This window comes from Podarcis melisellensis (genome assembly GCF_964234715.1).
Source record: "Podarcis melisellensis genome assembly, chromosome: 16".
NCBI classification, from domain to species: Eukaryota; Metazoa; Chordata; class Lepidosauria; order Squamata; family Lacertidae; genus Podarcis; species Podarcis melisellensis.
In genome coordinates, this window is record NC_138533.1 from 4,926,252 (window position 1) to 4,954,054 (window position 27,803).

Here is a 27,803-nt window from a genome sequence, read left to right on the forward strand (position 1 = left end):
TGCAGGCAAACGAGTCCCTGGCCCCGGACCCGCTTTTGCCATTTTATAATCACCGCCAGAACCGTCCCTTTCCCACGCCCCCCACTCCAGCCCGTCTCCTCTGTTAGGACCAGTGGATCAAAGCGCCCGGCCTCTTGCAGAGGGACTTGGCTGGCACAGGCCTGAACAGCGGCCAAATTCCAGCCCCCCCTTCCCCCGTCCCCTTTCTCTCTCTCTCTCTCGCCTTGTCCAAACACCGTTGCGACTCCACAGACTTCTGTGGACGACGTATTTAAGGAGCAGGGACCTGGGGCGCCGGGCAAACTCCCTCTGTCACTCAGAGCTACCTTAAAAACAAAATAAAAAACGTCCAGGGTTGTTTTTTTTTTTTGGGTGGTTGGCAAAGTGGCTCCGATGACTCCCTGGGAGAGGACAAGGTAAAAAGAAGGAAGATCTCATTCGTGGTGACCTGGACATCCATCCGAACCCATTCTGCTTCGGGGAACTGAATATACCTTTGCGCAGACTGGGAAGCCACAGTGGAAAGAAGCATAAAAAGGCAATCATTATTATTATTATTTGGACCAGAGAACATCCATCTATTTAAAAATAAATCCTCATCCACCTGTCTTCTGGCATTGCAAGATGCTCCTTGCTCTTCTCTTCCTGCAAGTTTTGCCCCAAGCTTGGACTGGGAGCGGCGGTAAGTGATCACCTTGATAATTTCTGCTCTTTTGCCGCCGGGTGGATTTCCCCTCTGTTGGGACGAGGTGCAGTTGAGCCTCTGTTGTCAACCGTTTGTGGATGGCTAGAGCCTAATTCTCCCCAAATAAATAGAGCAGCCCCGACTCTTTTTGTACAAACAAACAAACAAACCCCCAAGTGATCAGCGTTCGGACGGAATCGACGGCTACGTTTGCAAACGCCGGCTATTCCTCTTCTACAGACGTGTCCCCTGAAGGGCATTTGCAAAGACTTTGCTCTTGTTCCAGAGCCAGTGTGGCTTAGTGGTTAGAGTGTTGGGCTAGGACCCGGGAGAGCAGGGTTCGAATCTCCACTTGGCCCTGAAGCACACTGAGTGACCTCAGCCTAACCAATCTTGCAGGGTTGTGGGAATTAAATGAAGACTAGGACCTGGGGGAGACCAGGGTTCAAAGCCCCAGTAGGCTACTGGGTGTTTGCTTGGGCAGACACTGCCTCTCTCAGCTCAGCCTCCATCGCAGGGTCGTTGTGCAGATGATGATGATGATAATAATAATAATAATAATAATAATAATAATAATTTATTTATATCCCACCCATCTGGCTGGGTTTCCCTAGCCACTCTGGGCAGCTTCCAACAAAACACTAATATACAATAACCTATTAAACATTAAACATTAAAAGCTTCCTTAAACAGGGCTGCCTTCAGATGTCTTCTAAAAGTTTGGTAGTTATTTTTCTCTTTGACATCTGGTGGGAGGGCGTTCCACAGGGTGGGATAAAATAGAGAAGTATGTAAGCCACCGTGAGCTCCTTGAAGGAGAGGTGGAATACAAATGTAAGTCGTCATCGTAATAATAATAATAATAGTAATAATAATTCATTTAGACCAGAGCTAACAAATGTAATATAGAAGGACATATACTTTGCTATTCCTAACTTGGCACAGGGGAGGAATTTTGCTTCCCGCATGACGCGTCCCAAGACAGTACAGGAACACAACTATCGTTTGACATTGCCCTTCTCTGAATTTTGCAACACAGCTGTACAACAAACCAGCCAACCCAAAAAAGTGAAAAAATGCGTACCTTTTTTTTGGGGGGGGGTGAAGTGTCCACAAAGTGCATGCATTGGCCAGAGGAATCTACAAAATCACGTCAGCAGAAACTGCATGTCAAAAGGTGTGCTTTTTTTTGAGTGCAAAAAATATGCACAAAAATGCTGGTGAATTTTCACGAGGGCTTAAGAAACAAAACTAATGTGGGCACATGCAAGCGTGTGATGAACTGAATTTAGGACTGGGGAAAGGAGGAACTGCTCTGGCAGACTAATCCATTATGATCTGCAACCTCTACTAAACGTTATTTTTCTTACAGTAATAATAAATATTACTAGTTATTATTATCTGATTTTATTATTTACTATTAATGATTATAAATTACTAGTCATTGTAAGATGTTACTAACAAGTCATCAATATTAGTTATTTCCGTTATTGTTGATATTATTATTAATGTTAATATTAATATTAATATCATCATCACCATTATCATTATTTCTTGCCTACCCTTCTCCACCAGATTGCAGGGCAGGTTACAGCAATTTAAAATTCAATACAGTCGTATCTTGGGTCGCAAACGCCTTGCAAATTGAACGTTTTGGCTCTCGAATGCCGTAAACCTGGATGTGAGTGTTCCAGTTTGTGAACTATTTTCGGAAGCCAAATGTCCGACTCTGGTTTCGCGGCTTCCGATTGGCTGCAGGAGCTTCCTGCAGCCAATTGAAAGCTGCGCCTTGGTTTCTGAACGTATTGGAAGTCGAACGGACTTCCGGAACGGATTCTGTTCGACTTCCGAGGTACGACTGTATTGAAAGCAGTTGAAGGACTAGGGTGGATCCTGTAAATATCTATCTCAAGTGTCAAAGGGCAGGGCAAAGAGGTGTGTGACAACAACAACCAACAACAACAACACACTCTGCCTTCCACCCTCCTAGGCAAAACTCTCAAGGAGTCAAGAGAGGATAATGACTCAAAATCTGAGGAGTGGACATCCCACACTCTACCTAAAAGAACAGGAAGTGGTTTGTTTATTTGGAATTGTCCACACCTTTGCACCCAGGTGATGATGATGATGATGCCGAGAATAATAATAATAATAATAATAATAATAATAATAATAATAATAATAATACATTAGCAGGAAATAGCGGAGAATAATCCAAATGAGATTTTGGTTTTAAACGCAGTGTAAGGTAGTCTCCAGGGATGCGGGCGGCACTGTGGGTTAAACCACAGAGCCTAGGACTTGCCGATCAGAAGGTTGGCAGTTCGAATCCCCGCAACGGGGTGAGCGCAAGTTGCTCGGTCCCTGCTCCTGCCAACCTAGCAGTTCTAAAGCACGTCAAAGTGCAAGTAGATAAATAGGTACCACTGCGGCGGGAAGGTAAACAAGGTTTCCGTGAGCTGCTCTGGTTCTCCAGAAGCGGCTTAGTCCTGCTGGCCACATGACCCAGAAGCTGTACGCCGGCTCCCTCGGCCAGTAAAGCGAGATGAGTGCCGCAACTCCAGAGTCGGTCACGACTGGACCTAATGGTCAGGGGTCCCTTTACCTTTACCTTAAAGGTAAATATATGGGAGTATATTGTATTTAAAAATGGGGTATCAGAGTTTTTAGGGGGTTACCTAGGCTGGGATAGCTGGGATAGCAGGCTTGTTGGTTTTTGAATGTCTGATGTAGATTTTTTCTGTATGGGACAATGGCAATAAAGATTATCGTATCAAATACTGTGAAATAAAAAGAAAGAAAACGCCAAAGCAGAGCTCTGACGAAGCAGAGCAGATAACGTGTTCGGGAGAAATATACTTCCACATAGAAGAGCCGTGTTCAGAAAATAAAGGCTTTTGAGGCCTGCAAAATGCAGCCTGGTACCCAAGAACATCAGAAACTGGCTTGGACCGAGAGACCCTTGGTCTACCTAGCTCAATATTGCCTACACGGGCCAGCAGAGGCTTTGCAGGGTTTCAGGCTTAGATGCTGGGGATCAAAGCTGGAACCTCCCGCTTGGGGCTCTCTCGCCGGACTATTGCGCAGGAGAGAAAGCGAGGTGCTAGTGAACAGACGGATGATTTAAAGAGGAAGAGATGCTTCTCACCACGTCGGGCGCTTGGGTCCTTTTCACTCAGTCTTGTCTGCAACTCTCCAGCATCTCTTCAGGGTTACGCAGTGTTTCTCAACCTGTGGGTGCCCAGATGTTGTTGGACTACAACTCCCATCATGCCTAGCCAGCATAACCAGTGGTCAGGGATGATGGGAGTTGTAGTCCCAAAACATCTGGGGGGCCACAGGTTGAGGACCGCTGGTTTACAGGAAGGGATTCCCCCCCCCCAGCCCTAACTGGACAGACCTCTTCGACATGTAAGAGGCTTGTGGCCAACCTAACTCAAGAGGAGATTGAGAGCGAGAGGGAGATATTTTTCTTTGTTGTTGTTGTTGTTTAGTCGTTTAGTCGTGTCTGACTCTTCGTGACCCCATTGACCAGAGCACGCCAAGCACTTCTGTCTTCCACTGCCTCCCGCAGTTTGCTCAAACTCATGCTGGTGGCTTCGAGAACACTGTCCCACCATCTCGTCCTCTGTCCTCCCCTTCTCCTTGTGCCCTCCATCTTTCCCAACATCAGGGTCTTTTCCAGGGAGTCTTCTCTTCTCATGAGGAGGCCAAAGTCTTGGAGCCTCAGCTTCAGGATCTGTCCTTCCAGTGAGCACTCAGGGCTGATTTCCTTCAGAATGGAGAGGTTGGATCTTCTTGCAGTCCATGGGACTCTCTCCTCTAGCACCAGAATTCAAAAGCATCCATTCTTTGGTGATCAGCCTTCTTTATGGTCCTGCTCTCACTTCCATACATCACTACTGGGAAAACCATAGTTTTTACTATACGGACCTTTGTTGGCAAGGTGATGTCTCTACTTTTTAAGATGCTGTCTAGATTTTTTCTTTAAACCATTTTTCTTTAAACCATCTTAAAAGGCATATCCATTTTGCCCAGATCCAAGCACTCTTTTTTGCCGCTGAAACACAACAAACGGCAATTTGGGTTTCGCGTGGATAGCTGTTTGCTCTGGTTTAGTGGGAAAGAGCAGGATTTCACGGGGAAAGCTCTGGGGCAAAAACAGGGTTCTCAGAAACAGAGGCTTAAAGCATGAACAGTGCATGGAAAATGTGCTGAAGCTCTGCATGTGTTTGCATTTCTCAGAGGTCTTAGCCGGACGTCCTCCAGGTGAGAAACGAACAGCTTTATTGTGGAGAAAACTCACACAACATCCTGTTCTTTTGACATGACAGATGTCTGCAAAACTGGGCCTGGCATGGTGAAAGTGGATAGAATAATTGAATCATAGAACTGTAGGGATGGGCGGGATCCTGAGGGTCAACTAGTCCAACCCCCCGCGATGCAGGAATCTTTTACACAATGCAGAACTTGAACCCGCGACCCTGAGATTAAGAGCCTCGTGCTCTACCAACCGAGCTATGGCAGGACAGAAAGAGGTTTTCCCTTCCTTTCCTAACACTAGAACTCGTGGGTGTTATGTACTGAAGTTCTCACCCTGGGCCAGCAGGGGGATATTGTAGATAGTTATGCAAATAAGGGATCGAAAGTGATGTTCAGTGATTGGATAGTTTTAGAAAGTTGCTACAGTAACGTTGTACTGGAGCTCTATATAAGCAGGCTGGCTGAGCCCTTCAGTTCAGTTCTGTTCTGGCCTCTGAATAAACAAGAGCTGTTTGAAGAATCGCTGTGTCGTCTGATATGTTCACCCACAACTTAACAGTGGGCGTTCGGTGAAGCTGAATGTTGGAAGGTTCAGGGCAGATGGAAAGAAACTACGGAACTCCCTGCCACAGGCCACCAAATTGGATGCTTTCCAAAGCAGATTTGGAAATTCACAGAGGGGGAGATACTACTAGCCAGGATGGCGATGCTCAGCTGCCACAGTCGGAGGGAGCGGGGGCGGAGGAAGGGGGGCGGTGGGGAGTGGGCCGCCCCGGGTATCAGCAATGAGGGGGGTGACAAAATGGCGGGCGGCACTCACTGCGAGGCCTGCAGCGCGCCCAAGCCACGTGTCTCTCCTGGGAGTGATGCAGTGGCTTTGGTGCCCGCTGCCCCAATAATAATAATAAAATTTTCTTTATATCCCGCCCTCCCCAGGCAAAGCCGGCCTCAGAGCGGGCTAACAACAGTAAAAATAGCACAGTTTACATAAAATCATAGTCAATTAATTGGAATACATTCTAAAATCAATTCAGAATCAAATTAATGGCAACCGTTGGGCTAGAGTTTTATGAGGTTCACAGAAGGAGGGGGTCAGACTGTGCCTTGGCCAAAGGCTTGGTGGAACAGCTCCGTCTTGCAGGCCCTGCGGAAAGATGTCAGGTCCTACAGGGCCCTAGTCTCTTGGGACAGAGCGTTCCACCAGATCGGGGCCAGTACTGAAAAGGCCCTGGCTCTCGTTGAGGCCAGCCTAACCTCCCTATGGCCCAGGATCTCCAAGATGTTTTTATTTGCAGACTGTAAGGTCCTCCGTGGGACATACCACGGGACATCCTGCACCGGCTGGCCCCCAGTATGTTTCCGAGCACAAGTCAAAGTGTTGCTGCTGACCTTTAAAGCCCTAAAGGGCCTCGGTCCAGTATACCTGAAGAAGCATCTCCACCCCCATCGTTCTGCCTGGACACTGAGGTCTAGCGCCGAGGGCCTTCTGGTGGTTCCCTCATTGCGAGAAGCCAAGTTACAGGGAACCAGGCAGAGGGCCTTCTCGGTGGTGGCACCGGCCTGTGGAACGCCCTCCCACCAGATGTCAAAGAGAACAACAATTACCAGACTTTTAGAAGACATCTGAAGGCAGCCCTGTTTAGGGAAGCTTTTAATGTTTGATGTATTACGGTATTTTAATATTCTGTTGGAAGCCGCCCAGAGTGGCTGGGGAAACCCAGCCAGATGGGCGGGATATAAATAATAAATTATTATTATTATTATTATTATTATTATTATTATTATTATTATTATTATTGGCCCTGCCTCTGGGTGCAGGGCACATGCACCACCCCAGGCGCCCGATCAACTTGCTCTGCTGCTGTGAGGGAACGATGCTTTTGAATCTCAGTTTCTGGAAACCTCAGGAGGAGAGATTGATCTTGTGCTTGTATCCTGTTTGCTGGTTTCCCCAGGGTGAGACCAGGGTGCTGGACTGGGCGGGCCGGATCCAGCAGGCTCTTCTTATTCTCACAAGAAATACCTAAAAAAAATGACTTCCCAGCTCCCTTTGTCTATCAAGACCCAGTTTCAGCTTCCTGGCCCCTGCCCAGCCCGTGGCAGGATCCCAGATACTGACTCAGCAGCCACAGGGAGCTTCCTTGCCTGATGGAGAGATGGACCATTGCCCTTATATCCCTCAAGCTCTTTTTATGTTCTCGTGACAAAATTCAGCCTGGTGCCTGCATTGAAGTCTTTTGGGAACGTGCGACGGAAGCCATTGGCTCTTCTGATGGAACCTCCAGGTCCAGAGGCAGTCTATCTTGATTCCTACGTTCTTTGGGGGTCATTTGGCCAGCATGAGACGCTGGAGTAGATGGGTCATTGGCTATGGAGTAAAGGAGTGGACTTCATCCTGTTGGCGGGGATTTATACGCATAGCACGTGGGTGTAGAGAGGGGGAGAGGAAATGTAAATAGTGAGGCCAGATAGAAATTTCGCCCCCACAAAAAACACAGCCTGTTGATAGTAATAATAATAATAATAATAATAATAATAATAATAATAATAATAATTTTTATTTATGCCCTGCCCTGTCCTTCCCGGCCAGAGCCGGGCTCAGGGTGGCTAACACCAGTAGAATTACAGTAAAATCATAATAGGGGGGGGGGAAAAACAATTTAAAATACAGGTTAAAATGCAATTTAAAATGCAGCCTCATTTTAAAAGTAGCCTCTCTCTCTATATATATACCGTATATAAAATCCCCTATAAAGTTGAAATGCTCACAAGGTATGCAGAGTGACCATTTACAGCGGCGGACATTGGCGCTGACATAACCATCCTGTTAATGTTCATCTGTTAGAGGTGGGAGGGGAAAAAACCTGTTGTCTTGATTTGGGCCTAGATTAATAGAGTCAAACTTCCTGGTAAGTTACAGCTGGGCAGTTTCGGGCCAAGAGCGAAGGCAGCAAAGCTGGGGATTCACGCAACCGACAAGGCGAGTTTGATGCATGTGAATGTGCGAACTTTCAGGTGGCGCAAGGCTCTTCTTGGCTGCGTTTGCTTTGCTCTGGCTGGAGGAGCCGCCGGCCGCAATGGCTACAACCTCCTTCCACTGTCGGAGGCTGAATGTTTTTAAAACAGGCTTGTCAGGGGTTCTTCCGCCGCGATTCCTGCATTGCAGGGGGTTGGACGAACGACCTTCCAGCTCTATGATTCTATGGTTCGGCTGGCATTCTTATGCTATGACAGAAAGATTTGAATATGAGGTCACAGAAATAGAATCAAAGAATTGTAGAGTTGGGACACCATGGGGTCATCTAGTCCAACCCCGTGGAATGCAGGAATCTCAGCTAAAGCATCCATGACAGTTGGCCTTCCAGCCTCTGCTTAAAAACCTCCAAGGAAGGAGGGAGTCCACCACCTCTTTTTTTTTAATAATAATTTTTATTGAGTTTTCATATTTAATTACATCTCATTGAACAAATCTATGACATAAAGCATTGCTCAAACAGAGCATCGACTTCCTTCCGTCCCTCTTTCTGACTTCCACACATCTTTTACTGAATTCTCGCATTTCTATAACCACTTTTTTACCTTAAAACGTCTTTTTTTTATAAAGATTACCTCCTTATATGTAAATCAGTTCCTTATTTTCACATTACAAAGCATTTCAAACCTACAAACGTTTTCAAATGTTTACAATTTTCTTTCATATAGAATATAAATTTGCTCCAGTCCTTTTGAAACAATTCGTCTCGCTGATTCCGGATCTTCCCCGTCAGCTTTGCCATCTCCACATATTCTACCATCTTTATCTGCCAGTCTTCAAACGTAGGACGTTCATGGTGCTTCTTGAGGGAGTCGGTTCCACTGTCAAATCCACTCTTTCCGGCAGAAATTTCTTTCGAGTATTGAATCGGAATCTCCTTTTATTTATTTTTTCTTGTTATATAAATTTTATTAGATTTTTAACACATCATTTCCAACAATAATTGAACATACTTTTGCATCTTACACAATTTTTTTGACTCCCATCAACTACATCTGAACATTTTCCAATCTATTCACTTAATTTACCTTTCTTACTTTCACTATTACATTTAAATCTCATAACGAATACCTCTATTCTTTCTCTACTTTGCAACGTTTCATATATTTCTCCTTACAAAACTTCTTGTAGTCCTGCTAGCGTAATTTGTTGCTCTTCGAATAGTTCGTATTTTTCTTCCAATCTTCTGTGAATCTCTGGTCCCGCAGGTTTCGAATCCTCCCTGTCATTTTATCTAATTCTGCGTAGTCCGTTAATTTTGTCTGCCATTCTTCTTTCGTCGGAATTTCCTCTTGCAGGAATCTCCCGTCTTGTAGCCCTAACTTCTCCCAAGCTATTGGGGAGGGAAGGAAGACCTTCTCCCCCACTTTTTTCCAAGTTCACGCGACCGAGGTAAATTTAGCAGCGGCCCGAGATAAACTCTCCTGCAAATCAGATCCCTGGCAAGGGACTGGGTTCCTTTTCAGGCATGGAACGAAATTCCAATTCGCTTATCATCTTCGACTCAGGTTTCTTCTGTTGCAACTGACTGCTCACCAATTTTAGGTCCCAGGTGTGATTTAGCATATCCCTCTCTCTACATACATGCATTCATGTATATGTATAGATATGTATATTTCGGCTACAAATAAATTTAAAAGTATCCACCGGCTTTCCCGAAGTGTAATCGGAGATGGGCTTTTTAGATTCTCAAACATTCCCTGGGGATGGAATGACCTTTTGTAAAAGCTCCTTCGTCTTTTTAAAAAAACAAAACGTATGAAAGGAGCCAGCTCAAAAGGGCAGAACCTCTCTGAGGGCAAGGATGAGGTACTGGCCAATAAACTTTTCAAAATGCCACAGGGGATTACATCATGAGATGATGGGGGTTGCGCGGGAGAGAGCAGTTGTGGCTGCCAAAAGGTGTCTTAACAGGACAAGATGGAACCTCAGGATCAGATGCAGTCTACCTCAGATTATGGGATGCGGGTGGCGCTGTGGGTTAAACCACAGAGCCTAGGGCTTGCCGATCAGAAGGTCGGCGGTTCAAATCCCCGTGATGGGGTGAGCTCCCGTTGCTCAGTCCCTGCTCCTGCCAACCTAGCAGTTCGAAAGCACGAAGTGCAAGTAGATAAATAGGTACCGCCCCGGTGGGAAGGTAAGCGGCGTTTCCGTGCGTTGCTCTGGTTCGCCAGAAGTGGCTTAGTCATGCTGGCCACATCACCCGGAAGCTGTACGCTGGCTCCCTCGGCCAGTAAAGTGAGATGAGCGCCGCAACCCCAGAGTCGGCCACGACTGGACCTAATGGTCAGGGGTCCCTTTACCTTTACCTTTACTTTTACCTTTACCTCAGATTATAAGATACGGGTGAACAGCAGCAGGGGAGGGCTGGTGTCTTCTTGCCCTGCAATGGGGCATTGCTGGGGGGGAGGGAGGGCAATAGAGGAAAACAGAGTTCTGAGCCCAAGACCCTTCTCCCCTCCTGCGATTTCCAGCACCTGGTATTCAGAAACATCGCTGCGTCTCACTGCGGACGCAGAGCATCGCCAATATGACTAGTAGCCATTGATAGCCCTCTCCTCATGAATTTGACCAATGCTCTTTCAAAGACCCCCATGTTGTTGGCCCTCACTGCCTCCTGTGGCAGGGAGTTCCAGAGTCTAACTATGTGTTGTGTGAATAAGTCCTTTCTTTTATCTAACTTATACATGGTTATTCTTGCTGACGATGCTTAGATTTAGCAACACTGACTCGCCACTTCTCTTCTCCATTTGCAGGATCCCACTGGACATACGAAGGTAAGGAGAGGCTGTTCCTCCTCCCGGTGTCTGAATTTGCTTTCCAGAATTTCAAATGCATTCCTTTGTTGCCAGTGGTAAGTTTGCCACAGCGCCACGTATAAGGAGGCTCCCTCCCCGAGTTGCAGGTGGCACCAATGAAGCAATGCCAGGCTGTGTAGTCCGACGATAAGCTCCTGAGCATGCACAGAATGTCTTTGCCTAGCTGCCCTCTTTCCCTATGGCATCAGCATGGTGTAGCGGTTCGAGGGGGACCTAGGAGTCCAGGGTTCGAATCCCCCACTCTGCTATGAAGCTGGTTGGGTGACCTGTGGGGCAGTCGCTCACTCTTGTCCTAACCTTTCCTGCAGGCTTGTTGCAAGGATCAAGTGGAGACAACTATGTGCTCTGGTCCATGGGGTCATGAAGAGTCATATACGACTAAACAACTAAACAACAACAATATGGATCCCAACTTGAGGAAAAGGCAGGATGTAAATAGATTAAATCAGGGGTTCCCAAAGCAAGAGGTGGCAGTGGCGTAGCGTGGGTTGTCAGCACCCGGGGCAAGGCAAGTAATTTGCGCCCCCTAACCCATGGATTTTAGTAGGGGCAGAGAGCTGCTAGTGCGAGCGCCCCCCAGATGTTGTGCCTGGTGCAGCCGGCCCCCCCTGCACCCCCACGCTATGCCACTGAGAGGTGGTGCTTCCTGAGGGTGGGTGGGATCACCCACAGGGTGCCAAGAGGCAAGGGGGGGGCATTGGAGAGATAAATGACTCAGACTTTGCAAAGCTTGTCCTTCTTCTTTGGCCATCACTCATAGCCAAGTAAGATTGTCTTCCATAAACATGGTTTTAACAAGAAGTCTGTAAGTGACTGTGGAGGCCAATTCTGGATCCACACGTCCTTCCACGGCGGGGACATAGGTTACTGGGCGGGAGTTGATCACAGTGTGGATTTGCCAAGTGTGCCTTCCTCTTAGCACGTTTCTCCCTTGTGTCCTGAGTTTGAGTGTCTTCAAAGACCATGACACCTTTGGTAAAGGCTGTTCTCCAACTGGAGCACTCGCAGGCCAGTGTTGTTAGTGTTTATACTACATTTTTTTAGATTTGCCCTCAGAGTCTTTAAACCTCTTTTGTTGACCACCAGCATTACGCTTTCCATTTTTAAGTTCAGAATAGATAAATGTAGTTGCTTTGGAAGACGATCATCAGGTATCTGCACAACATGACCAGGCCAACGAAGTTGATGTTGAGGAATCATTGCTTCGACACTGGAGATCTTTGCTTCTTCCCGTACACTGATTAGTTCACCTGTCTTCCCAAGTGATGTGTAAGATTTTTCGGAGACCCCGTTGATGGAATCTTTCGAGGCTGGTACCACTGGATCAAATCCCCCTTTTGCCAAAGTAATCAAACCAAATAGTTTCCACTGGATTTTGAATAAATGTGCAACTAGTTGTTGCTGTTTCAAATTTTATCATGTTAGTATTTTCCCCTTACTGGGTCGTGCAAACCGTTATTCTGAATAATGATTTGTATAGGGCAGGACAAGGGGCACTGGGGATGAGTTTGTGGAGTCCCTCCAAGATGGAGGGAGACCCCAAAAAGTTTAGGAACGGCTGTGTTACATGGAGAGAGAAAAAAACAATTCTCCCCTCTGGCCTCTAAACCCCCAAAGTCCCTTTTGTAACTCCTGAGTGTGTTTTCTACAGCCGCTCTGCTGTTTTCCCCCAGCTAAAACCTTCTGCACCAAATCACCGTCCCAATTAGCAAAGGAACCGGCGACGTTCCAATGAGGTTAGCATTGCGGCACTCAGCCAAGCAAGCTTGATCCTCTTTCACGGGGAGTAATCCAGTTCCATCCCCCCCCTTAAGCTCACCCAGAGTGGCCAACTCATGGGAAAGAAACAAAGGCATTGTTGATGCTGAAGGGCTGAAAAGGGCTTAGCCGTGGCGGCGGCGAAGGCCGGCTGAGATCCCTCAGCTGGGATTGGCGTTATTTGCAAGGATGGGGGAGAAGTTCTCTTTGGTTCGCGTTTAAAGGTGAACCTATCTGAATTTGCTTTTCCCAAAATGACCTGCAGAGCGAATCACGGCCACTCTTTAAAATTCGGAATTCTCTGAATTTTGCAATACAGGTCTCTGACGAAGAAACCTGTTCAAAAATGCATATGCAGAGCAAAGCATGGAGATGCTTTTGGGGTGTGTGTGATTGTTTCCCTAAAAGTTGCGCGTGCACGCACACACACACAATCTATCTGTGAAAATAATGTTTTAGGAAAGTATTCTATTAAGGGAAATCACATGGGTAAAGTGCACATATTGGAATAAATTTGCCTTAACATGCTGGTCATTTTTCATGAGGACCAGTACCTTTTTAAAAAAAGGGTAAATAAATTTGCAAATGTTGAAAAAAGGAGAAACTGGGATGCCTGCATTGCCTGTGATGACTCTTCGGGCCTCTTCCAACAAGTCTATGAGCCTGCAAGACAAGCTGATATTGATGTCTTCACCTCTCCTGAACAGCAGATAATCAAAAATGACCCCAAAATTGGAGAAAACAGTGTACTATGATCGTGAGTTAGTTCACCTGTTGGCGAAAACCGGAGGGGCAACGACCAAGCAGAATGGTGTCAAAGTCCCGGAAGGCTCTTGAGCTCTCATTGGTTCACCCCAGGCCCCTCCTACAATGGGCGGGGCTTGAGAAGCATGAGCGACGGCTGGGAAATTGCGAGGACTTCATTTCCCGGAAATATATTTTTTAATACAAATTTTGCCCTGATAGGTTGTTCACTTGCCTCATTCATTTCTCATAGTTGCAGAAAAACAAAGGGCTGCACCAAACGAAGCTCTACTCAGAGTAGGACCCAGTGAAATTCATGGGCTCAGGTTTAGTCATCTGTATGTCTTTTCCAATGGGTCAAACCTAGACAGCATCTTAAAAAGCAGACACATCACCTTGCCAAGAAAGGTCCGTATAGTTCAAGCTATGGTTTTCCCAGTAGGGATGTATGGAAGTGAGAGCTGAAGGCTGATTGCTGAAGAATAGATGCTTTTGAATTCTGGTGCTGGAGGAGACTCTTGAGAGTCCCATGGACTGCAAGAAGATCAAACCTCTCCATTCTGAAGGAAATCAGCCCTGAGTGCTCACTGGAAGGACAGATCCTGAAGCTGAGGCTCCAAGACTTTGGCCACCTCATGAGAAGAGAAGACTCCCTGGAAAAGACCCTGATGCTGGGAAAGATGGAGGGCACAAGGAGAAGGGGAGGACAGAGGACGAGATGGTGGGACAGTGTTCTCGAAGCTACCAGCTTGAGTTTGAGCAAACTGCGGGAGGCAGTGGAAGACAGGAGGGCCTGGCGTGCTCTGGTCCAGGGGGTCACAAAGAGGCGGACACGATCAAACGACTAAACAACAACAATTCCTTTCCCTTCCTCCCCCACAACAAACACTCTGTGAGGTGAGTGGGGCTGAGAGACTTCAGAGAAGTTTGACTGGCCCAAGGTCACCCAGCAGCTGCATGTGGAGGAGCGGAGATTCGAACCCAGTTCCCCAGATTACGAGTCTACTGCTCTTAACCACTACACCACACAGGCTCTCCTATGCTGCTGTCATTTTAAGCTCTGAGGCCACCGGAATGACAATTGTGCCAGGCAGGGAAAAAGCAAACAGCTTTATCCTTGCCTCCCCGCGTGGAAAGAAAACTTTTGCAGCCAGCACAGAGCCAGTCGAGCGCTTGAATTCAGATGCAAGGGAGCGTGTGATGTGTTTCTCCTGCCTTGCATGGGGGGGGGCATTCAGAAGCAAACCTCTTTCACAGAAAGAGAGAGGACCTGACTTGCCTTTTTGCCTTTTTTTTGGCGAGGAAAAGACGTCCCTTATTACTGGTGGAACTGGCACTGGGTGCCAATGCTAGGAAGCAGATGAGGACAGACAACAAACTCTTTGTGGGTGGCAGCGCGGTGGACAGTGGCACAGATTTTGGGGGTGGTCAGATGCTGGCTGTGTATTCATCAGGGTCAGTTTTTATGGTTAATTTGAATAAATCTTTTTTAGTCCCATGCTTTTTCATTTTTTATGTATGCTGGCTTAGAAACTCCAGAATTTAAAGCGGTTTAGAAATATTGATGGATGGTCCTTCCAGCTTACTAAATTTGATGACCTGCAACGTTTAAATGCCGGGACACAGGTGGCGCTGTGGGTTAAAGCCTCAGCGCCTAGGACTTGCTGATCGAAAGGTCGGCGGTTCGAATCCCTGCTGCGGGGTGCGCTCCCACTGCTCGGTCCCAGCGCCTGCCAACCTAGCAGTTCGAAAGCACCTCCGGGTGCAAGTAGATAAATAGGGACCGCTTACCAGCGGGAAGGTAAACGGCGTTTCCGTGTGCAGCTCTGGCTCGCCAGATGCAGCTTTGTCACACTGGCCATGTGACCCGGAAGTGTCTCCGGACAGCGCTGGCCCCTGGCCTCTTAAGTGAGATGGGCGCACAACCCCAGAGTCTGTCAAGACTGGCCCATATGGGCAGGGGTACCTTTACCTTTACCTTTAACGTTTAAATTCTGCCATCTGCTAGTGCAACAGCACTTGAAAGAGAACTACCTGGAAATAATTTACAGATGGTATTTAACTCCGAGTAGATTTACTAAGATGTATAGGGCTGAATTAGTCAAATGCTGGAGATGCAATAAGGCTGAGTCCTATCGTATGTGGTGGAATTGTAAAAGGGTATTGGGAAATGATCCATAATGAATCGGGGAAAAACATTTAAAAGCACTTTTTGCTGGGGATAATTCAGACAGAAATTCCCAGGTGTCAAAAAATGATATTTACGTACTACTACTGCGGTGCATGTTTTGTTAGCCCAAAAATGGAAAACAAGCGAGGTCCCAACCAAAGAAGAGTGGCACCTTAAACTGATGGAATATGCACAGCTTGCAGACTTAAATTATAGAATAAGAGAACAAGAAGAATATACATTTAAAGAAAATTGGAAAATGTTTATTGAATATATGGGTGAAGATTGTGTACATATGGAAACATTGGCAGCATTAAGATAAATTCAGAAGTGTAAATAAGTTTTGATGGGCATAAAAAATCAATACTTTTTTTTTTGCAAGTAAATTTTTATTCAAGAATTTGTAGAAAAAGAAAAAAAAAGAAAAAAGTACAGACACATACAAAAATAAACATTTTAACATGACTTATTCATCCTATTTTCATGCTATACAAAAAGAAAAACGTACAATCATACCAACAAATAATATAAACCTTGGGCTCTACTTAGCCTTTGACTTCCCTTCACCCTTTTGGTAAGTATCAAATAAATCCCAGGTAGCGTAATTAGTTTATTAAAGTTTATAGTTATTAGCTGATAAAGTTTTTCTAATACCGCCAGTTCCTCCTATATATCCGTTCCAATATATTTCCAAAATTTACTCCAATTTTTTTGAAATTTCTGGTCATCTTGGTCTCGAATTCTGCTTGTTAATCTATCTAGCTCTGCATAGTTAATCATAAAAAATCAATACTGAGTGGTTTAGTTTATGTAAAATATGGCATGCAAACTGAACCATGGAAAGGGAAGAAGGGAAGTCACTGATATTTTAAAGTTGTTTAAATGAAGATTCTAAAATGTGAAATAGAAAAACTTAATAAAAATTAAATGATAGAGAGAAAAGAGAGAGAGAGAGAGATGGTTCAAAGTCGTACATTTACCAACTCCTGATTTTCCCTTAAAACAGAATAAGTGCCTGCAGGATCAGGCCAAAGGCCCATCTGATCCAGCATCCTGTTCTCACAGTGGCCAAACAGATGCCTCTTTTGGGAAACCCACAAGCAGGACTTGAACACAGGACCGATTCTCCTCTCCTGTGGTTTCCATCAATAGCCTCCCCCCCCCAAATTTGCCTGATCCATTTTTTAAAGCCATTCATATTGGCAGTCATCGCTGCTTCCTGTGGCAGGGAGTTCCATAGTTTAACTATGCGCCGTGTGAAGAAGGATGCTCTTTTATCTGCCCCGAATCTCTCCCCCCCCACAAGCACGTTGCTGCCTCAGTGGTCAGTGTTTATGTTAAGTTGTGGGTGAACATATCAGACGACACAGCGATTCTTCAAACAGCTCTTGTTTATTCACAGGCCAGAACAGAACAGAACTGGAGGGTTCAGCCAGCCTGCTTATATAGAGCTCCAGTACAATGTAACTGTAACAATTTTCTAAAACTATCCAATCACTGAACGCCATTTTCGATCCCTTATTTGCATAACTATCTACAATATCCCCCTGCTGGCCCAGGGTGAGAACTTCAGTACGTAACAGTTTATACTCTTCCTTCTCAGGATCCCATGGACAGGAGCACTGGCCGGACACTTACCCAGACTGTGGGTGGAAAGCTCAGTCCCCTATCAATATTGAGACGGGTACAGTCCAATACGACCCTTCCTTGCCTCCGGTTGAGACGTCGGGGTATCGGAATCCAGGAGGCGACGACTTCACCCTAATAAATAACGGACACACAGGTGAGGCTGTTTATGGGACTTAAAGGCAGTCCCCCTTTCCCCAACACCATCTGCCATCTGTATTTTCTATTTTCCTGGGGTTAGGGAATGCTCCCTGCCAGAGTGCTGCAGGATGGAAAGACAGATTCGATACATAAAAATAGAAAAATATAAGAAGCTAGCACACGTCTGTCATGTATATTCACCTTGTTGAAGAGCGGTCGGCCCATGGCTACAGCCCAGGCCTGCAAAATCTCAGATGCCAGGAAGACTTCCCTCCACGTCGCCATGGAGACCACTGTACCAGGGAAGATGCTGGTCCGTTACCGTGGCGACGAAATGTGGCCAGTTGTTCACCTGGCAACTCCAGGGCAAGATCCATTCTCCTTGCACCTGCAAATAATAATCCTTCTTCTTGTAATGAAGAATGCAATGGTTCTCCGCATCCAACCACAGACCTTCCAAGTGTCCCTATTTTCCAGGGACATCCCTGATTTCGAGAAGCTGTTCTGGTTTCTGATTTGATCCTGGAATGTCCCGCTTTTCCTTAGGGCGGCCCTATTTCCCTTGGAAAAATGTTGGAGGGTATGCAGTTATCTGACCCCCGAGCCGTCTAAAGGCAATCCTGTATAGGGAAGTTTTTTAAAAAATGTTTAATGTCTTATTATGTTTTTATATACAGTCATACCTCGAGTTGCGAACGTGATCCGTGCGGAAGGCACGTTTGCAACCCACAGCGCCTCGTCTGCGCATGTGCATGATGTGCTTCTGTGCATGCGTATGATGTCATTTTGCGCTTCTGCGCATGCGCTAGCACGAAAGTAACCCGTTCCGGTACTTCCAGGTTTGGCGCTGTCCGCAAACCGAAAATGCGCAACCCGCAGCATTCATAACCTGAGGTATGACTGTATATAGCCCAGAATGGCTGGGGCAACCCAGTAAGACATGTGGGGTATAAATAATAGAATTATCATTATGGAATGGGATGTCTCTGTTTTGATCGGAGAAAGGTTGGAGGGTTTGCAACCACCAGACTGAAGACCTTGTGGCATCTTTCCCTCTCCCTCTCTCTCTTGCAGTGCAGATGTCGCTGCCCCCAAGCATGCAACTGCACGGTTTGCCCAAGATGTTTACGGCTGTTCAGCTGCACCTTCACTGGGGAAGGACGGGGAGCCTTCAAGGGTCAGAGCACAAGGTGGACGGGAGGCCCTTCCCAGCAGAAGTAAGTAGGCCAGAGCAAAACATTCACACTCCTCCAAATTTTGCCCTGTAGTCCTCCAGCCAAGTCACATGTACGAAAATGCATATACTAAAAAAGGGACCCCTGACCATTGGGTCCAGTTCTGACCGACTCTGGGGTTGCGGCGCTCATCTCGCTTTACTGGCCAAGGAAGCCGGCGTACAGCTTCCGGGTCATGTGGCCAGCATGACTAAGCCGCTTCTGGTGAACCAGAGCAGCACACGGAAACGCCGTTTACCTTCCCACCGGAGTGGTACCTATTGATCTACTCGCACTTTGACGTGCATTTGAACTGCTAGGTTGGCAGGAGCCGGGACCGAGCAACAGGAGCTCACCCCGTCGCGGGGATTCGAACTGCCAACCTTCTGATCGGCAAGACCTAGGCTCTGTGATTAAACCCAAAGCACCACCCGCGTCCCTATATATACTAAAGTATATATACTAAAGTACGCACAAAAATTGATATATTGGGAAATGACACGCAAAAAGGTTTAACTTGAGGAGGCTTTGCAGAAACAAGCATGTTAGGCAAGATTGCATGTAGTTATTTCGTTTTATCAGATATTTATTTATTCTTGAGGCCCACACTTCAAGGAGATCAAGGTGGCGTACACATGTCTCCTCCCCATTTAACCTTCTCAACAACCCTGTGAGGTAGATCAGGCTGAGAGGCAGGGACTACTTCCACCCCACACCTCCTTCCAGGTCATACACTGAGTTTCCTGGCTGAGCAGGGATTGGAGTCCTGGTTTCTTCAGTGCTCTAACCACACGGACTCTCTAAAAACGTATGAATCAGGAGAAATCTGTGCTAAAAATTTGCTGGTGAATTTTCACGGGGAACTTAAAAATAGTTACTCAAGTGAATGCGGAGAGAAGAAGAGGAGTTTGGATTTGATATCCCGCCTTTCACTCCCCTTCAGGAGTCTCAAAGTGGCTCACAACCTCCTTTTCACTTCCTCCCTCACAACAAACACTCTGTGGGGTGAGTGGGGCTGAGAGACTTCAGAGAAGTGTGACTGGCCCAAGGTCACCCAGCAGCTGCATGTGGAGGAGTGGGGAATCGAACCCGGTTCACCAGATTACAAGTCTACCGCTCTTAACTACTACACCACACTGAACTTAAGATTGGAAAAATGAGAAGATGAAGGACACTGGAACTGACAAGTTCACTTCTCCCTCCCTCTTTCACACACACTTGTTTTATTTTTATTTTTACAAAACTGCACTTTCGTAGAAAATATAACCAGGTAGCGTGCGACGAAAAAGCACGACGCAGGAGATTTAGCGTCCTTCCTCTGGGCAGCTTCAGGCCCTGAGAAGGGAGGCCGAGCCACCTTTGCAAATTTGTGTAATTGCTCCAGAAAGATGGAGGACTTTGGCCGGATTTAAGATCCCTCCAGTTCACGGAGGGGCGGTGGGAGATTAATGAGGGCAACCCGGGACAGTGAGAATTAAGAGCGCGGGAAGAAAGAAGGGAGGGAAATGGCTGAAGTTCTTTTGTCAGAGCAAGCGCTGAAGGAGACCTGGGCTGACCCAGCCATGGCAGCAGTAGACGGGTAACCGGCTTAAAACTCACAGCAGACGCCACGAGTTTTCTGAGGGAATCAGAAATGCCTTGGGGGGACGGACGGACAGGGCTGCTGTGGGACATTTTTGCACCCGGGGCAGGACGACGGCTCATCCTTGTAATTTTCTTCCCTGCTATGGAAGGCTGTTTGTTCGCAGTGCATTTGGACGCCCCTTAAGATGTCACTGCCGGTGACACCATACGACGGTTCCTGAGACCGAGAAGCAGGCTTTCTTCTCGTGTTTTTGGACGCCATTTTGAAATCAAGATGGCCGACTGGACCGTCGAAGCGGGCACTGATTTTAACCGCCGATTTCAAAAGCACGCTGGTTTTAACCCACCAGTGCTGATTTTCACCGCTCACTTCAGAACCGCACTGATTTAAGCACCGCTTTCAAAACTGCCCCGAGTTCAAAAAATTGGACCGATTTTGTTTGTTTGTTTCTTAGAATTCCCGAGCATCACTAGGTTTGAAGCTGCTGGTTTATTACATTTACCTATTGCTTCTTACACAAAAGTGCCTGAAAATGACTTACAGGGCAAGAATGAAAATAATAATCTGTGCCCCTAACTAAGCCTCATGCAGTAGATCTCCTGATTCTCTTTCTCAATCTCTCTCTCGCTCTCTTTCTCTCTCAGCTTCACGTTGTCCATTACAACTCAGAGAAATACAGCAACGTGAGTTTGGCAATGCACCACCCAGATGGGCTGGCGGTCTTGGGCGTTTTCCTGGAGGTAAGCATTACAATAGCAAAGCCACAATGCACCCGAAAAGCTGCCCAAATGAAGCTTGTGTATGTTCTCTGGGGCAGGGACCTCTCAGGGCATCACAGAAATAAGTAAATAACAATAGCTCACCCGTCCGGTCTCCTCTCTCCCCAATGTGTCTGGCAGGCCGGCGATGCGGAGAACCCTGCCTACGACCACATCCTGGACCTCCTGGACAAGATCCAGTACGCAGGTGAATCGTTCCTCTAGAGCAATCAGGGCAGGCAGGTTGTGTGTGTGTGAAATGGGATTTGGAATGTGAAAAGGAGCAGCGTTTGAAAAAGGAGGACCCGTCTAGTCCAGCATCCCCTTCGCCCAGTGGTCAAATACCCCTGAGCACCTAGGAATGACAATAGACTGCCTCTAGAGCTGGAGGTTTCATTAGAAAAGCCCTGCTGGATTAAGCTAATGGCACACAGTGTGCTGGGCCTGGGGGTAACCCGAGTCACGAGGTCCAGGTCTGGTCCCGAATCCAAGGGTTCCACGAGGAGTCAGTCCGACAGGGCCAAGGCAGGAAACCAGGCATGGTCAGGTACAGGATCACAGGCAGCTTCTGGCAAACAGCAATGTTGCTCCCGCAACTTGGGGTGTGGTCCGACAGTTTTTATCTCTGTCGGGATAGCGGCAGGTCCTGATCCCCCGGTGACTCATCTCCCTGTTTTGCCCAAAGGCGAGCACTCCTCCTGCGAGTACTCAGGTCTCTCCTTCTCTCAGACCCGAGTCTTTGCAGCTCGGGAGACGTTGGTGGGTTACTAGACCCAGAGGCTGCCTCAGCCTCCCCTGACCCAACTGGTAGTGGAGCAGCTGTAAGTGATGGCCCAGCTGGAGCAACGAGGGAATCCCCGCATCTGGAGCCAGGGCAGGCTCTGGTCCCTGACTTGGCCCAGCTGGTGTTTGTTGCTGGAGAACCTGTGCATACTGGGGCTCTTCAGAATCAGGCCCCAGACTAGGTTCAGCTGCCGCCTGAGGCAAAGGTTCCGGTGCGGACTGAGACTCCTCTGGTTCCTAGCCCGAGCCTGAGTCCGAGTCCATCACACATAGAATCAGAGAACTGTAGGGACGCGGGTGGCGTTGTGGGTTCTCTTTGACTTCTGGTGGGAGGGCATTCCACAGGGCAGGCACCACCACCGAGAAGGCCCTCTGCCTGGTTCCCTGTAACTTGGCTTCTTGCAGTAGGGGAACCACCAGAAGGCCCTCGGAGCTGGACTTCAGTGTCCGGGCTGAATGATGGGGGTGGAGACACTCCTTCAGATATACTGGACCGAGGTCTTTTAAGGCTTTCAAGGTCAACACCAACACTTTGATTGTGCTCAAAAACGTACTGGGAGCCAATGTAGGTCTTTCAGGACTGGTGTTATGTGGTCACGGCGGGCACTCCCAGTCACCAGTCTAGCTGCCGCATTCTGGATTAGTTGTAGTTTCTGGGTCACCTTCAAAGGTAGCCCCACATAGAGCGCATTGCAGTAGTCCAAGCGAGACATAACCGGAGCATGCACCGTTCTGGCAAGACAGACTGTGGGCAGGGAGCGTCTCATCCTGTGTACCAGATGGAGCTGATAAACAGCCACTGAAGCTGTCCTGTTTCGGTATGGGCACTTCATTCTCCTCTCTTTCCTCTGCTCACATCTCCCGGACAGAACAGAAAACCACCGTTGCCCCGTTCAACGTCCGCGACCTCCTGCCACTACATTTGGGCCACTTTTTCCGCTACAACGGCTCTCTGACCACCCCGCCGTGCTTCCAGAGCGTGCTGTGGACTGTCTTCCACCAGCCCGTCCAGCTCTCGGCTGCCCAGGTACCTTCTCTGCCACACACAAACCCTTAGGCTCACCCCTGAAAACCCAGAGCGATGTTCAGTGCTAGGTGAGTGGGGGAAGAGCTGCACTGGAAATTTAGAATCATGGGAAAGGGACCCAGCGGTCCTCTAGCCTGACCCCCGAAATGCCGGAATCTTACCTTACCCTTGGTTTTGTACCCATTTCACAGCCACAGAGAATCCTGGGGGTTGTAGCTCGTGAGCCAGTGTGGCATAGTGGTTAGAGTGCTAGACCTAGGACCCGGGAAACCAAGGTTCAAATCCATGAAGCTTGCTGGGTGCGGCTTTGAGACCAGTCACAGCCTCTCAGCCTGGCCTATCTCACAGGGGTTGAGGAGATTAAATAAGGAGCGGGCTTTTAACTATGGAAAGGTCAGTTCCTTGGGTGACTCTGGGTCAACAAGCAGAGATTTATTTGGGGGGACAGGTGGAGAGTTCCTCTTCTCACAGTACAGAGACAGGATTGCCTCAAGTTCACCTTTTTTCTTTATTATAAATTTTTATTAAAGTTTCAAAAGTTTTTTATAACAACAAAAACAAAACAATACAATAAAAATGACAAAAAAATATATAAAAAACCCCCACAAAAACAAATATAATTTCAACCCTTATTTTCTTATAACTTACTTCCCCGACTTCCTCTTGCCTCCCCTTCCTGTATTCCAGTTTCCCAATTATTCTTTAGCAAATCCTTCCCTTATTTTTCACTTAATTTTAACCTTTCTTTTTCTTTTAAACTTATCCCTTATCGCTAATAACCACATATTTTCTAATCCAACGTCATTCTAACATTCATTAATTTTGCAGTATTTCTTTAGATAGTCCTTAAATTTTTTCCAATCTTCTTCTGCTGTTTCCCTTCCCTGGTTCCGGATTCTGCTCGTCATCTCTGCCAGTCCCATATAGTCTATCACCTTCATCTGCCATTCTTCCAAGGTGGGTAGGTGCCTCAAGTTCACCTTTATCTACCTCTTCTCTTCCAGCTAGAGAAGCTACAGAAATCTGTCTATAGTACAGCGGAAGGGGTAGCCCACCCAGAGCTCCTCGTGGATAATTTCCGGGCTCCGCAATCCTTGAATGGCCGAGTGGTTCTTGCCTCTTTCCCTGTGGGTGAGTGCCAACTTCTTGTGCAGGAAAATTCTGCTTAAACACACATAATCTCTCTGTCTGTCTCTGTAAGTCGGATAAATATTGGAGGAGATGTACATGCAAGGCTCTCTCTCCAGTTGCTCACCAACCCTCCCCACAACCCCACCTTGGGGAGGTGTAAAAGGAGGAGGGGCTGGTGAGCAACCCAAGGAAAGGTAGCAGCCCCTACAACCACACAATGGAGCAGCGGGAAGGATTTCCCATGCAAAGCAACCGAGCAATTAGAATCATAGAATCGAAGACCTGGAAGGGACCCAAGGGTCATCTAGTCCAACCCGCTGTAATGTAGGAATTTCAGCTCAAGCATCCATGACACATGGACACCCTACCTCTTCTTAAAAACCTCCAAGGAAGGAGAGTCCACAACCTCACAGGGGAGACGGTTCCACTGCCGAACAGCTCTCACTGCCAGAATGTTATTCCTAACGTTTAGTCGGAATCTCCTTTCTTGTTACTTGAAGCCATGGGTTCGAGTCCTACCCTCCGGAGCAGGAGAAAGGAAGCTCGCTCCGTCTTCCGCGCAGCAGCCAAAGGTTTCACTCTGATGGGAGGACGGGGGGTGGGGGGCAGAGACGTTAAGGAACAAATAGATAAATAAAGTGAGCAGTTGGCATAACGGCCCTTCCTTGTGCATCATGGTTGCCAACTTTTCAACCGGGGCCATGCGACTGCGCCTTTCCCAGCAGCTTCACCTGCAGCAGTGAGCAGGGGGATGGCATTTCTTTCTCTGCAAATCTGTTGATTTTCGATGCGCTGAGCTGGTAATTGAAGCTGTCTGAGAGACTAGCAATGATTCCTCTTTCTGGGCGAAGTCGCCAGCTAGGAATGGTGGGGAAAAACAGGCAGGGAGGTGCCGCCCTCTAGTGGACAAAAAGTAGCCCAGCAGCCACAAAGGGAATATGCACAGTGAGGTTTGGGTATAGGTGATGGGTCCTGCATTTGTTAAGGCACAGGTAGGCAAACTAAGGCCCAGGGGCCGGATCCGGCCCAATCGCCTTCTAAATCCGGCCCTCGGACGGTCCGGGAATCAGCGTGTTTTTACATGAGTAGAACGTGTCCTTTTATTTAAAATGCATCTCTGGGTTATTTATGGGACTTGCCTGGTGTTTTCACATGAGTAGAATGTGTGATTTTATTTCCATGCGCTGCTCTGGTTCACCAGAAGCGGCTTAGTCATGCTGGTCACATGACCTGGAAGTTGTACGCTGGCTCCCTCGGCCAATAAAGCGGGATGAGCGCCGCAACCCCAGAGTCAGCCATGACTGGACCTAATGGTCAGGGGTCCCTTTACCTTTACCTTCTTCCAGAAGGCAGAAGCTGAAAGAGATCATATATATAATGTATCAGAACACTGAAAATTCTCCTCATTTTACCTTTCAGGGCCACCAGGATATTCTGCAGGTACATGGACTTCTTGTTCGTTCAGCGGGATGGATGGAGTTGCTCTATGAAGGGGTCACCCGGAGGTGTTATCAGCGGGGTGGTGAAATTTGCAAGAATGGCAGAGGGTGGTGGCTTGACATGATGGGATGGAGGGTGGGGGCTGTGGAGGGAGCCAGGCAGGGCCTGGGGATGGTCACAAACCCTGCAGAGTCTGGGCAGGGGGCATTGAGGTGGCAGGGTGGAAGAGGCGACCGCAACTGGAAATATTTATTTAATATTTTAATATTTATTTAAACATCCCAGAGCCCTGGCTCAGTGGAAGAGCATTTGCTGTTCATCCACAAGGTCCTGGGTTCAGTCCCCACCTCTGGCATCTCCAGGAAGGGTTAGGAGAATTGTGTTCTCAGAATCTTGAGGACTAGAATCCTGCTTTGTTTTTAAGGAAAGTGCCAAAGCTCAGGGATAGAGCGTGCATAATGTCTCATCAACATATCCAGATAGACTGGTTAGTGCCAACAATAATGAGCTAGAGGGGTCTGTATAACACAGCTTCCTTTGTTCCTATTTAAACCAGCCCTTCCTGAAGAACCATGAGGACTGGAACCTTACTGTTGCTTTTAAGCGAAAGTGCTAGAGTGCCTGCTACTTGGCACTCAGATTCAGTCCCCGCCGGCACCTTGTCAGGACTGGGAGAGACTCCGGCCCAAAACTCCGGAGGGTTGCTGCCAATCAGTGCAGACACTACTGAACTAGGTGGCTGGGCGGCAGAAAGGACAGTTTCCTATATCCCAGGAGAGAGAGAACAGCGCTCTCCATTCTCTTCTTCAGAGTTTCAAGCAAGTATGTAAAGAAATAGCCTCTTCAGCTGCTCCACTGCGCTAGTCCTCAGTGAGGAAGCTATGCACATTCCACCCCCTGCCCCTGGCCAACTTGGGACTCTGTATTTTATTTATTGAACAAAATTTATACACCGCTTATGAGGACAAAAGGCCTCTAAGAGGTTTGTAGGAGACAGTCTAAAATATTCAGAAGAAGAAACATGAATGGCGCTCTCTCTCTTTCTCCCTTCCAGGTGAGATTGTGGCCATCATTTTCGGGGTGATTTTGGGTTGCCTGGGCATTTTCCTCGCCGGCTGGATTGTGGCGAAGAGAATACGGTGAGATGCGGACACAGACTGAGGCCGAGCTGGTTCCTTCTTCCGGCAGGAGGTATCCCCCCCTGGTTAACTTGATGCCAAAAAAAACAACAAGTGGTACTCCAGACATGCCCCCCCCAAGGAGATGGGTGCTAATTTGGGGGCAGGGCTCTTAAGACCCTATCAGGACTGGGGAACTCCCATTAGGCTCAGCAAGTGGCAATGGGAACTGTAGTTCAGCCAGCGCCTTAGAGCAGCTGCTGTAGGATCTCAAAAAATTATTTCTGCTGCCTCCCTGACTTTCGCCCTCCCTCCTTCTCAACCAGGGAGAAGAGGATGGAGGAACAAAAGGGCGTCGTCTTCACATCTTCTTCCCGGCGAGCCGTTCTGGACTGACACCTTGACACGCGGCGCAAACAGGCTCCCTCTGAACCATCTCCTCCTCCTTTGCCCTCACTCACACGCAAAAATTACGCATTTTGCAGGGTCAGGAAGGGCAGCGGATGAGTCCACAGAAATTTGGCCCTCCCGATGTTGAGGAACTACAACTCCCCCTTCCCTTGGTGGGAGTTATAGTTTGGCAGCACCCGGATCGCCAAAGGACCCCCACCTCTGTTCTGCCCAGAGAGCAGGAATTTAGGGCGGCCTTTCTCTCAAGCAGATGCCCTCCAGATAATGTACTCCGATTCCCATCAGCCAGCGCAACCGACGAGTTGAGGAAGTTTACAGGGTCAACAACTGGAGATGCAAGGCTGATAAGAAGGGAGGAAAATCCAGGTTGTTTAAAAAGAAAAAAGCCTGCTAGGTTTGACAAGGAACAGATGTACAAAGAGTTTTGGGTTTGTCCAGTTTGCTATTTCTTTCCACCCGGGGGGGGGAATCAGAATCAGACACATTCTTGTTATTTTCATGGATTTAAAACACATACACATCGCATTTCTTCCTGGAGCCAGCTGCAAACAGATGTAGACTGAGCCCCCTTTTGAGCAAAGTGTTTCCATCTAACCACTTTATAAAAGAAATAAAAATCTCTTCCCCTCTTTTTGCCTCAGTGACTGCATACTGCTTTGGATTTGGGGTGGGGGAAAGGGAGGTGGGCGAGACAGGGGAGATGGGGCACAAATCTATTTTGGGGAGGCAGTGTGGGGTAGTGGTTAGTGTCTTGGAACCGGGAAGAGACCAGGGTTGAAATCCCTGCTCGGACATGAAGTGGGCGAACTTAGGCTGGTAGCTGCCTGTCAGCCTACCTCACAGGTTTGTTGTGTGGGTTAAAAGAGGAGGGGGGGAGAACCAGGTTTGCCACCTATATCAATGGAAGGAAGGAAGGAAGGAAGGAAGGAAGGAAGGAAGGAAGGAAGGAAGGAAGGAAGGAAGGAAGGAAGGAAGGAATATTAGGGGATATAAACGTGGATTTGAGGGACAGCTGGTCCAAACCTTTGCTCATTTTATGCTTGCTTCGGATTAGTGTTACGCTTTGGGGATGGTCTGTTAGCTTAGGTAGCGTGAG

General features: G+C 47.6%; 1 protein-coding gene across 2 annotated transcripts; it reads left to right on the plus strand.

Moving 5' to 3' along the window:
• Nucleotides 1-235: 235 nt before the first annotated feature.
• CA14 (carbonic anhydrase 14) lies at nucleotides 236-27,334 on the plus strand. 2 transcript variants are annotated; one of them, XM_081891848.1, is made up of 11 exons: nucleotides 236-682; nucleotides 10,739-10,759; nucleotides 17,077-17,256; nucleotides 18,315-18,457; nucleotides 20,684-20,779; nucleotides 20,939-21,005; nucleotides 22,450-22,607; nucleotides 23,612-23,738; nucleotides 25,158-25,178; nucleotides 26,233-26,317; nucleotides 26,623-27,334. In XM_081891848.1, exons 1-11 carry the CDS (start codon nucleotides 625-627, stop codon nucleotides 26,690-26,692), a joined length of 1,026 nt encoding a protein of 341 aa, XP_081747974.1. In that variant the 5' UTR covers nucleotides 236-624; the 3' UTR covers nucleotides 26,693-27,334. The 2 variants fall into 2 exon arrangements, with proteins under 2 accessions (XP_081747974.1, XP_081747975.1); XM_081891849.1 differs by having other exon boundaries at nucleotides 252-682; nucleotides 26,233-26,369.
• The last annotated feature ends 469 nt before the right edge of the window (nucleotides 27,335-27,803 follow it).

Excerpts from the sequence above, each read along its gene's own strand:
- CA14 (XM_081891848.1), top strand. The coding sequence starts at position 625 with ATGCTCCTTGCTCTTCTCTTCCTGCAAGTTTTGCCCCAAGCTTGGACT. Across the intron at positions 20,780-20,938 it reads TCTTGGGCGTTTTCCTGGAG|GCCGGCGATGCGGAGAACCC; the intron begins GTAAGCATTACA and ends TGTGTCTGGCAG. Across the intron at positions 22,608-23,611 it reads TCCAGCTCTCGGCTGCCCAG|CTAGAGAAGCTACAGAAATC; the intron begins GTACCTTCTCTG and ends CTTCTCTTCCAG.